General features: G+C 43.8%; 1 protein-coding gene across 1 annotated transcript in view; it reads left to right on the forward strand.

The window, feature by feature from the left end:
- Nucleotides 1-4,409: 4,409 nt before the first annotated feature.
- LOC140185869 (hyaluronan-binding protein 2-like) overlaps nt 4,410-12,813 on the forward strand; it is a 71,370-nt gene continuing 62,966 nt past the window's right edge. The window contains exons 1-2 of the mRNA XM_072239665.1: nt 4,410-4,478; nt 5,467-5,485. Of these exons, the coding sequence (XP_072095766.1) occupies nt 4,410-4,478; nt 5,467-5,485 (88 nt within the window). The remainder of the gene's footprint in view (nt 4,479-5,466; nt 5,486-12,813) is intronic.

Genomic DNA, 12,813 nt, shown 5'->3' on the forward strand with positions numbered 1-12,813 from the left:
GATTACTGTGCTGATAGAGAGGGACCGGTGATCACTGTGCTGATAGTGAGGGACGGGGATCACTGTGCTGATAGCGTGGAGTGAGTGATCACTGTGCTGATAGAAAGGGATGGGGGATCACTGAGCTGATAGAGAGCGGTGAGGGATCACTGTGCTGATAGTGAGGGACGAGGGATCACTGTGCTGATAGAGAGTGGTGAAGTATCACTGCGCTGATAGAGAGGATTGAGGGATCACAGAGCTGATAGAGAGGGGTAAGGGATCACTGTGCTGATAGAGAGGGACGGGTGATCACTGTGCTGATAGAGAGGGGTGAGGGATCACTGTCCTGATAGAGAGGGACGGGTGATCACTGTGCTGATCGAGAGGGATGGGGGATCACTCTGCTGATAGAGAGGGATGTGTGATCACTGTGCTGATAGAGAGTGGTGAAGTATCACTGCGCTGATAGAGAGGATTGAGGGATCACAGAGCTGATAGAGAGGGGTGAGGGATCACTGTGCTGATAGAGAGGGACGGGTGATCACTGTGCTGATAGAGAGGAGTGAGGGATCACTGTGCTGATAGAGAGGGATGGGTGATCACTGTGCTGATAGAGAGGAGTGAGGGATCACTGTGCTGATAGAGAGGGGTGTGGTATCACTGTGCTGATAGAGAGGAGTGTGGGATCACTGTGCTGATAGAGAGGGACGGGTGATCACTGTGCTGATAGAGAGGAGTGAGGGATCACTGTGCTGATAGAGAGGGTTGGGTGATCACTGTGCTGATAGAGAGGGGTGAGAGATCACTGAGCTGATAGAGAGGGACGGGTGATCACTGTGCTGATAGAGAGTGACGGGTGATCACTGTGCTGATAGAGTGGAGTGAGGGATCACTATGCTGATAGAGAGGGGTGAGGGATCACTGTGCTGATAGAGAGGAGTGAGGGATCACTGTGCTGATAGAGAGGAGTGAGGGATCACTGTGCTGATAGAGAGGAATGAGGGATCACTGTGCTGACAGACTGGTGTGAAGGATCACTGTGCTGATAGAGAGGGGTGAGGGATCACTGTGCTGATAGAGAGGGACGGGTGATCACTGTGCTGATAGAGAGGGGTGAGGGATTACTGTGCTGATAGAGAGGGACGGGTGATCACTGTGCTGATAGTGAGGGACGGGGATCACTGTGCTGATAGCGTGGAGTGAGTGATCACTGTGCTGATAGAAAGGGATGGGGGATCACTGAGCTGATAGAGAGCGGTGAGGGATCACTGTGCTGATAGTGAGGGACGAGGGATCACTGTGCTTATAGAGAGTGGTGAAGGATCACTGCGCTGATAGAGAGGAGTGAGGGATCACAGAGCTGATAGAGAGGGGTAAGGGATCACTGTGCTGATAGAGAGGGACGGGTGATCACTGTGCTGATAGAGAGGGGTGAGGGATCACTGTCCTGATAGAGAGGGACGGGTGATCACTGTGCTGATCGAGAGGGATGGGGGATCACTCTGCTGATAGAGAGGGATGTGTGATCACTGTGCTGATAGAGAGTGGTGAAGTATCACTGCGCTGATAGAGAGGATTGAGGGATCACAGAGCTGATAGAGAGGGGTGAGGGATCACTGTGCTGATAGAGAGGGACGGGTGATCACTGTGCTGATAGAGAGGAGTGAGGGATCACTGTGCTGATAGAGAGGGATGGGTGATCACTGTGCTGATAGAGAGGAGTGAGGGATCACTGTGCTGATAGAGAGGGGTGTGGTATCACTGTGCTGATAGAGAGGAGTGTGGGATCACTGTGCTGATAGAGAGGGACGGGTGATCACTGTGCTGATAGAGAGGAGTGAGGGATCACTGTGCTGATAGAGAGGGTTGGGTGATCACTGTGCTGATAGAGAGGGGTGAGGGATCACTGAGCTGATAGAGAGGGACGGGTGATCACTGTGCTGATAGAGAGTGACGGGTGATCACTGTGCTGATAGAGTGGAGTGAGGGATCACTATGCTGATAGAGAGGGGTGAGGGATCACTGTGCTGATAGAGAGGAGTGAGGGATCACTGTGCTGATAGAGAGGAGTGAGGGATCACTGTGCTGATAGAGAGGAATGAGGGATCACTGTGCTGACAGACTGGTGTGAAGGATCACTGTGCTGATAGAGAGGGGTGAGGGATCACTGTGCTGATAGAGAGGGACGGGTGATCACTGTGCTGATAGAGAGGGGTGAGGGATTACTGTGCTGATAGAGAGGGACGGGTGATCACTGTGCTGATAGTGAGGGACGGGGATCACTGTGCTGATAGCGTGGAGTGAGTGATCACTGTGCTGATAGAAAGGGATGGGGGATCACTGAGCTGATAGAGAGCGGTGAGGGATCACTGTGCTGATAGTGAGGGACGAGGGATCACTGTGCTTATAGAGAGTGGTGAAGGATCACTGCGCTGATAGAGAGGAGTGAGGGATCACAGAGCTGATAGAGAGGGGTAAGGGATCACTGTGCTGATAGAGAGGGACGGGTGATCACTGTGCTGATAGAGAGGGGTGAGGGATCACTGTCCTGATAGAGAGGGACGGGTGATCACTGTGCTGATCGAGAGGGATGGGGGATCACTGTGCTGATAGAGAGGGGTGTGGGATCACTGTGCTGATAGAGAGGGGTGTGGGATCACTGTGCTGATAGAGAGGGATGGGTTTCACTGTGCTGACAGAGAGGGGTGAGGGATCACTGTCCTGATAGAGAGGGACGGGTGATCACTGTACTGATCGAGAGGGATGGGGGATCACTGTGCTGATAGAGAGGGGTGTGGGATCACTGTGCTGATAGAGAGGGGTGTGGGATCACTGTGCTGATAGAGAGAGATGGGTTTCACTGTGCTGACAGAGAGGTGCAGGGAGCACTGAGCTGATAGAGAGCGATGAGGGATCACTGTGCTGATATTGAGGTACGAGGGTTCACTGTGCTGATAGTGGTGAAGGATCACTGCGCTGATAGAGAGGCGTGAGGGATCACAGAGCTGATAGAGAGGGGTAAGGGATCACTGTGCTGATAGAGAGGGACGGGTGATCACTGTGCTGATAGAGAGGGGTGAGGGATCACTGTCCTGATAGAGAGGGACGGGTGATCACTGTGCTGATCGAGAGGGATGGGGGATCACTCTGCTGATAGAGAGGGATGTGTGATCACTGTGCTGATAGAGAGGGATGGGTTTCACTGTGCTGACAGAGAGGTGCATGGAGCACTGTGCTGATAGAGAGGGATGGGTTTCACTGTGCTGACAGAGAGGTGCATGGAGCACTGTGCTGATAGAGAGGGATGGGTTTCACTGTGCTGACAGAGAGGTGCAGGGAGCACTGTGCTGATAGAGAGGGGTGAGGGATCACTGTGCTGATAGAGAGGGATGGGTTTCACTGTGCTGACAGAGAGGTGCATGGAGCACTGTGCTGATAGAGAGGGATGGGTTTCACTGTGCTGACAGAGAGGTGCATGGAGCACTGTGCTGATAGAGAGGGATGGGTTTCACTGTGCTGACAGAGAGGTGCAGGGAGCACTGTGCTGATAGAGAGGGATGGGTTTCACTGTGCTGACAGAGAGGTGCAGGGAGCACTGTGCTGATAGAGAGGGATGGGTTTCACTGTGCTGACAGAGAGGTGCAGGGAGCACTGTGCTGATAGAGAGGGATGGGTTTCACTGTGCTGACAGAGAGGTGCAGGGAGCACTGTGCTGATAGAGAGGGGTGAGGGATCACTCATCAATAACAGACTACAAATTTCAGTCCATTGGCAATGGTATTTGCTTCAGTCATCCCGGTGGGAGTGCACTATGCTGCCGGTTGGGAGGTTGGCATGGGGACTGAACTTCACTTGGACAAGTACTTTACTGCAGCCAACTAAAATACCTCACATTAAAATTAAGTAACCATATCAAATAACGTATCATATCTCATTTTGACTGAAGCCAATATAGCGGAATGTCTTCTGTGATATAAAATGTACATTCGATTCTATGTATAGAACTTGTTTTATACTGCTATCAAATTTAAAATAATTTACGAAAGTCAACATTTGGTTCAAGCACTGTGCATCACTGTCACTCATGTTATTATCTGTACGCTTGAAGGAGACAGACTGGGCTTTTTAAAACTATATTGCTCCCTACAACTGTGTATCAATTTGAATCGAGAGATCAGTTGAAAGAGATGCTGCTGATAAGATTGACGCGCAGCCGTGGCATTTATAAATGCATTCATATTAAAGTTGAGCTTTTCCCACTTTTACCAAAGTCAAAGTTTTTGCCTCGTAAATTATCTGTGTTTGAAGACTGGTTAATATCTTCTAGTATGTTCATATGACCCTTGACTTATGCCGATGTGTTGTAATATATATAGCAGAAAGTCAAATATCGAGAGTGAAGCACATCACTTTCAAATCTTAGAAATATGCCAAAAGCAATAGTTTGGTTAATTACCAGGTGCTTTTTCATCTGCCTGGCTGCATTGACGTTTTCTGTAAGTAAGCACTTTTTTTACACTACTGTTAAAGTGTGTAACTGCAATATTTTTTTGTTTAAAGTGGGAAACATGAACAAAGTGCTATTGCAACCTAATGTGCATACGCATAATTCCACCACCAAAGCAATTACACACAACTTTCCTGGTTCAATGTAATTAAAAGTTAAGCATGATTTAGAATATAATTTGTCCATTCACTGCAAAATCTTTGATGAATCACCAATTCATTACAGTGCCTCGATATCTCTCCTCTGATTATTACAATTTCCCTATTTCTTTTTACGTGATTTCTCTGCTCATTTGACTCTATATTAACTTCATTAAACCTCTCAATTACGAGATATCATTTTTTTGCCTGGAATTTTAAGGAAATGATATCATGCTGATTTTATTGTTCCTACTTAGAGTATAATGCCGGTTTTATTTGAAGTAATAAAAACATTGCAGAGATCATTGCAGGTCGATGGGAGTAGGCAGTTTAAATGGTTTGGCACAGACTAGATGGGCTGAACGGCCTGTTTCTGCACTGTGTTGACTCTATGACTCTGTGACCAGTTTTATAATAAGCAGCTGAGAAAAGATCATTGTAATTATTCAAAATGTGTTAAAAGAATGGCTGGGAACAAAGGTCTCATTTCGTTCAAACAAAATCTTAAAGGAACATTGCCGACAGTGAATATTTTTTGCAAGCCATTTAGTCAAGTGATGTGCAAACATGCTCATTGTAAATGTTGACGCAGTGATGTCATAATGTTGTTGCACCAAGTTCACTTATATGTAAGGGCATTTAATAGTCAAAAGAGAAAGTTTAGTTTGAACTATAGTTGATTTAATTTAAATTGGAGCATACCTTTTATTATGATAGGATATAACTAGTGTTCCAGGGACTTGTCTGAAAGCTTTAAAATACACTTTTTAAACTTATACTACTCGATAAATTTACTTACACTTTTTTTTAAACAATCATATTTTTGTTTCTCCACAGAAAGCCTATAGTGACTATGGTAAGTGTATTTTAACCTATCTCTATGTTATATACACAGTGAAGTCAAATTACACTTAATAAAGAAATGGCATTTGATTGGGCAGATCACAAAATTCTTCAATCATTTTCCACAGGGAGTAAATAGCTGAAAGATGAAGAGTGATTGAGATAAAAAGTGAAAAAACTCCTCCACAATTTCATTGAATTTTTTTGCAAAACTGGCCTTGACTTGAATCTTATAAAAGGGGTTTAGCTTTGGGATGGCAACTAGTTGAATGCCTCATTACCATCAGGCAGAATGATACCACCATTCAGACAGCAGTTGCTGTACAATGCCCAGAGGTTTGCATTCCTTTGTTATTTCATGTAAATCTAGCAAGTTGGTAATAATTGACCTCTAATCCAGAATTTCTGCTTTTAATAGAATGGAGCTAATTCCAGCTTCAAGTATTTTCCCCAAGAATATTAACCCTCCACTATGCTCCCCATCCTATCCTTTCCCCACTCCCCAAGAACTATTTAACTTTTATCTTTTAACTTTTAACTTTTAACCATTTCACTTTTAACAGGTCTGCAGTTGCAATCAGGGACACTATTATTTATTTTCTTTAAAATCAAACTTGCCATCCGTGTCCAGGTAATTGCCCTCATTTTACCACTGAAACGGAAATGTTTTTATTTGAAAATACTTTCTTTTTCAATACATGGCACTGATTCGTCAGCAGGAAGAACCCTGGTAGAGTCCGTGACTAATGGTGTAATTTCAACATCAGTGAACAATGCATTAATTCTTCCTCATTGCTGCCAGGCCATATGTTAGGAAGACTACATTTTTGCAAACTGTGCTGATATTGTCAACCAAAATGCTCCTCTTTTAGCACAGAGACCAAATCAAAACCGACAATGAGCCAACATTTAACAAAAATTCTTGCAATGAGTGGGGCTGCAATAAGTCTGCTTCTATTCTTCATGGCTGGTTGCACTGAGAAAGAGTTAGTACATTTTCTTTCTCGGTTTGCTGCCGTCTTCATGGTTCTGCAGTGTTATTTGATGGAGAAGTCCAGGATAGGAGCTGAACAGTTAAGAAAGAATAGTGATTGATATCAGGTTAGGAACTGATATTGTTCCCACTACATTGGCAAGAAAGTGTATTAATAACTAGGTGCATGCGCTACCAGCTACCTCCTCTGCCTAATAAAGTGGCCACTGAATGTACGTTCATGGTTTTCTGCTGCTGTAACCCATCCATATATACTAATGGTGACAGGGAATAGATTAGCATGTACTTTTAGATTGTTTATCTGTTTCGATCTGATGGGATGGTAGAACAGACTCTGCAAACTCAACATTCTTGTCATTCCGACACTCAGTGGCCACCTTATTAGGTTTTTGCAGTATCTAGTAAAATAAACACTGAGTGCAAGTTCATATTCTACTGCTCCTGTAGCCTATCCACCTTAAGGTTTGACATGTTGTGCTTTCAGAGATGCTGTTCTGCATACCACTGTTGTAAAGCACGGTTATTTCAGTTACCTTCGCCTTCCTGTCAGCTTAAGGCAGTCTGCCCATTCTCCTCTGACCTCTCTCATTAACAGGGTGTTTTTGCCCACAGAAATGCTGTTCACTGGTTGTTTTTTTTGTTTTTCACATTATTCTCTGTAAACTCTAGAGACTGTTATATATGAAAATCCCAGGAGTTCATCAGTTTCTGAGATACTCAAGCCAACCTATCTGGCACCAACAATCATTCCACAGTCAAAGTCAATTAAATCAAATTTCTTTCCCATTGTGATGCTTGTTCTGAACAAAGTGAACCTCTTAACCATGTCTGCATGCTTTTATGCATCGAGTTGATGCCTCATAATTAGCTGATTAGATATTTATATTAATAAACAGGTGCGCAGGTGTACCTAATAAAGTGGCCCCAGAGTGTAGTTTCCCTGCTATTTTCTCCTTATGGAAAGCAGCATCCATCATCTGTGATCCCCACCACCCAGGACATGTTTCCTTCTCACTGCTGCCATTAGGGAGAAGGTACAGGAGCCTCAGGACTCAGACCACCAGGTTCAGGAACAGTTAGTATCCCTCAACCATCAGGCTCTTGAACCAGAGAGGATAACTTCACTCACTCCATCACTGAAATATTCCCACAACCTAGGAACTCACTATCAAGGACTTTTCATCTCATGTTCTCAATATTTATTGCTTACTTATTTTTATTATTATTCATTTCATTTTGTATTTGCAGAGTTTGTTGTCTTCTGCACATTGGTTGAGTGCCCAAGTTGGTGCAGTCGTTCATTATTTCTGTTATGGTTATTATTCTATTATGGATTTATTGACTATGTCCACAAGACAATGAATTGTAGGTTTGTAATGGTGACATATATGTACTTTGATAATAAATTAACTTTGAACTTTGAACTTTTGAACTTTGATGTTTGCTGGGGCATATGTGCAATTCAAAAAATATTATTCAAATCATAAATAAGTGTGTTATGAATGTAAACTTCTAGTGATGAAGCGCACGCAAAGGCTTTATGAAGATTTTATAGCTGGTCCCAAAACATATATAATTGACTGGGCAATGTTTATTCTATACACTGTGCATTAGTTAGCTTTGTGCAGGCAGGACATAATGTTTTAATCAGTGGCATTCATTTCAACAACGAGGGCACGTCCTTTGTATGGATTGAATAATTTAATGATTGGATAATGTTAATATAACAAATAATATAAGCCATGGAGTTAGAAGTTTTCAGAAGGAGAATGTTATGGGGAGAAGTGGGGGATTGGTTAGCACTCAGATGGGAACTTTGGACAGCCAGTCTGCCCTCTCCAATGAACAGCTGAGGAAATGCTTCCACTGCTCACAAATAACTTCAAGCAGCAACAGAACAAAGTGAGCTCCATGGTTATTGTCAGGTAACCTTGCTTCAGTCATGCTCCAGTTGGAGAGGATAGGAAATTCAAGAATGCCTCAAACCGAGAGTGCACAGAAAGCTGCTCCCATCCCATCGCAGGCAAACCTGCATTGCTGCTACCTGCTGACAACCACGAGTCAGGGGCTGCAGCTACTCCTGATACACTCTGAAAGTGGAAGCTCAGCTTCACCCTGGCTGCCTTAAATGGGCCACCTAAACGACAGGTTCATCTCGGCAGCAGTCAACGACGAGTCACTCTGTACTGAGAGCCAGCTTCCACATATTCTTAGAAAGCACAATGTTTTCTAATAAACACAAGAAATTGTGCAGATACTGAAAATCCAAACGAACACACGCACACAACATGCTGGAGGAAATCAGGAGCACAGGCATCATCTATGGAAATGAACATACAGTCGACGTTTCGGGCTGAGAGGGAGGATCTCAGACCGAAACGTCAACCTCTTATTCATTTCCATAGTTGGTCCTTTAATGCTCTGAGATCCTGGTGTGAGTGCTTTCAGGAGGAAGAAAACTTGTTTGCTCAGGGATTGGAGTGGGAACAGGAGGGCAAAATATTGACTGGACAACTCCACTACCAACTGAAATTCATAATAGCTATTAGGGCACTCCAACTATGCCAAAAGAAGTTTAGTCAGAAATGAAAATATAGTTATACTTTTGCTTTTCTCTCTCACACCTCCAGCCTCCCTACTCACATTTCTTTCCCACCACATCCATTCCCTCTCTTATAATCTTTGTGTCTTTATGGAGCCTGTCAAAATGGTAAATAACTTAGATCCTAAATAAAGAGCCATCTTTCCATAGGGACCACCAGTGACATGAACTTCCAGAGCTAAGTCTTTCTTTATTTTAATTTATTCATTCATGAGTTGTGGCTGTCATTAATCTTTTAAAAAATCAATTGCCTGTCATGTCACAAGTGCCTGCTGAACATGGGATCTGGAGCAAAGGTACAGGATGCTGTGGGAACTTGAGCAGCTCAGACCAAGTCTGTGGGATAAATTGGACAGTCGATGTATCGGGGTGAGACCCTTTGACTAAACTGGACAGGGTGGAGGTTGGTAGCAAATTCGATGATGGTGACGAGTCCCACGTGAGAGCAGGAGGCAGAGAAAGAATTCTGCAGTCGTGCTGGTGAAAGTTTAAAACATAGACTGCTCCACATAGGCGTTCCAGTGCCCAAGCTGCATCTTTGAACTGGAGAAGGTGGGAGGAGTCAAAAGAGAATTTATTCAGGGCATACACAAGTTATGCCAGGCAAAGGAAGGTGTTAGTAGATGGAGACTAGCTAACTCTTTATTCTAGAAAAATATGGAGAGCCCTAGAGCCTTCCTGATAATTGTATGGAAGTATAAATCATCCAGCCTGGATATTTCCCTTCATAGATACTGCCATACCTGCGGAAATCCTCCATCATCTTGTTTTTCAAAATCCATTTCCCATTGCTAATTGATTGTATCCTGATGGCTTATAAAGTGTCTGGATTTGACTTGTTCTGCCTTTTGTCAACTAGATCCCAAAGAACTGTTGTACTTTGTTGTGGCTCAAGGAGTAATGAGTCTTAGCGAGCAAGTCTTGAGATGAGATATTATCAGATCCCAAAGTCTATGCTGTAACCATTATGTTCAGTCATTTCTTTATATCACATGAAGTGTGGAACCAGCAAAGCTGAGGACCTTAGCAAGAGGCTGAGGTGACCCACTTGCATGTCTGTTTCCTGCAAAGAACTTCATTCCCAGTAGACTGGCCTGGGTTACTCAGAACTAGCCACTGTTGATTGATTCAGATGTTTTAAAACAAATTTCTACTTGTGCTTTTCCATGTGATTGATGTAATGAACTTGCCCATCACAACATTCTACTTACTGAGCCTGATGAAGTGAATATTCAGTTATAGTATCTGCTGTTGTTTAAAAAAGACTGGAGACTAATCTTAAATCACAAAGAATTTTTAGAATCCTTATTTTAGATTACAATGCAAAATATTATGAACAGAAATCATCTTCTATCTTTGTTCCTTTGAATCTAATGGCTTTAATTTACTCCTACATTTATTTCTCAGAGTTAGCCTCGTAAATATGAGGCTACCAAAGAAAATACCACTGTACATGCACACAAAAAAAGTACATAGATGGCCCAGGTTACAGATATCCTGATTTACAGAACCTCAACAATGAATTTTTCAAGATAATAATAATAACTTTGCTCATTGAGATACCGCACGGAACAAGCCCTTCCAGCCCTTCGAGCCACATCACCCAGCCACCCACCGATTTAACCCTAGTCTAATCATGGGACAATTTACGATAACCAACTAACCTACTAATTGGTACCTGTTTAGACTGTGGGAGGAAACCAGAGCACATGGAGGAAACCCACATGGTCATGGGGAGAACGTACAAACTCCTTCCAACAGCAGCAGGAATCGAACCCTGGCCACTGGTACTGGAGAGCGTTGTGCTAACTGCTACACTACCATGTCATCATAAAATGTTTTGTGCATTAATTAAGGATAGGATAACATTTAACTATGGGCAGCATAAGTGTGAATAGTCAATGAAGTGGACGAATTATAAGACCATAAGCTATAGGAACAGAATTAGGCCATTTGGCCCATTGAGTCTGCTCTGCCATTTCATCATGGCTAATTAATTTAATGTTCCCTCTCACCTCCAATCTCCTGCCTTCACCCCGTATCCATGCCCTGAGTAATTAAAAACCTATCAACCCAATATACCCAATAACTTGATCTGCACAGCAGCCTGTGGCAACAGCTTCCACAGATTCACCACTCTCTGACTAAAGACATCCCTCCTTATCGCCGTTCTAAAAGGACACCCCTCTATTCTGATGCCATGTCCTGTGGTCATACACACCTCCTGCCATTGGAAACATCCTCTCCACATCCACTCTGTCCAGGCCTTTCAACATTCAATAAGTTTCAATGAGGTCACCCCTCATTCTTCTGAATTCCAGTGAGTAGAGGCCCAGTACCAACAAATGCTCCTCATATGACAAGCCTTTCAATCTCGGAATCATTTTTATGAACCTCCTTTGAACCCTTTCCAATGTCAGTACATCCTTTCTTAGGTAAAGGCCCAAAACTGCTCACAATATTCCAAGTGAGTCCTCACCAGTGCTTTATAAAACTTCAACATTACATCCATGCTTTTATATTCTATTCCTCTTGAAATGAATGCAAACAAGTGTTTACAGCAAGTGCATATAGTGTGATAGCTGGGTAGCTGCAGAAAATGGACTTTCTGAAACCAGGTCATGGACATTTAGATTATGAGAACACACAGTCCTCCTTTTATTGTCGTTTAGAAATGCATACATGCATTAAGAAATAATACAATGTTTCTCCAGAGTGATATCGCAGAAAACAGGACAAACCAAAGACTAACACTGACAGAACCACATAATTATAACATATAGTTACAGTGCAAAGCAATACCATAATTTGATGAAGAACAGACCATGGGTACAGTATAAAAAGTCTCAAAGTCCCGAGTCGATCGACTCCCCAGTCCCCGATAGCAGGCGGCAAAAGAGAGAAACTCCCTGCCATAAACCTCCAGGCACTGTCAACTGGCCGATACCTTGGAAGCAGCCGATCACAGCCAACACTGAGTCCATCTGTCTGAAAACTTAGAGCTTCCGACCAGCCTCCCGAGCGCCATCCTCTGCCAAGTGCCTTCGACCTCGCCCCGGCCGCTGAAACACGCCAAGCCGAGGATTTCGGAGCATTCAGCGCCGGAGGTTCCAGTTACCACACAGTAGCAGCGGCAGCGAAGCGGGCATTTTAGAAGTTTTCCAGATGTTCCTCCATACTCTCACGTCTGTCTCTATCAAATCAGAATTGTGCACAGTCCCCTACTTGTAAATGGCCCGAGGTATGGTGTAGAGATAACAGATATTCATCACCGGAGAGGCCACACACGCTGCCGTCGTGCCACCATCTTCTCCTCCTTCTGGAAGATTTTCTTGGGAACTGAAGCTTTACATAACCCAGGGACTGTCTGTATTCCTGTATAACCATTTTTGTTGAAGGAACTGATAGAAGCCTACAGTTTTTCAAAATTTGATGAAATTCCAGATTGCTCATTTCAAAGCATTGGATTTAACAGTACAGTTTCTTTCTAGAGAAATGAAAGATAGGGATGGATAACGCTGAAGGATAGCCAATCATTCCATACAGGCAGAACCTGAAGCTAGCCGCAGTGTGAGTGCCAACATCTTCCAGACATCAATGTGCACAGCCTCGTGGCACCAGTGTGCCCAGCCTCCTGCATTGCCTCTCATTCCACACCACACCTCGGGCCATTTACATAACTGCTAGAGTCAGTTATCAAAGATGTGATAACAGCACATTTGGAAAGCGGTGAAATCATCGGACA

Source organism: Mobula birostris, chromosome 21 (assembly GCF_030028105.1).
Source record: "Mobula birostris isolate sMobBir1 chromosome 21, sMobBir1.hap1, whole genome shotgun sequence".
Lineage (NCBI taxonomy): Eukaryota > Metazoa > Chordata > Chondrichthyes > Myliobatiformes > Myliobatidae > Mobula > Mobula birostris.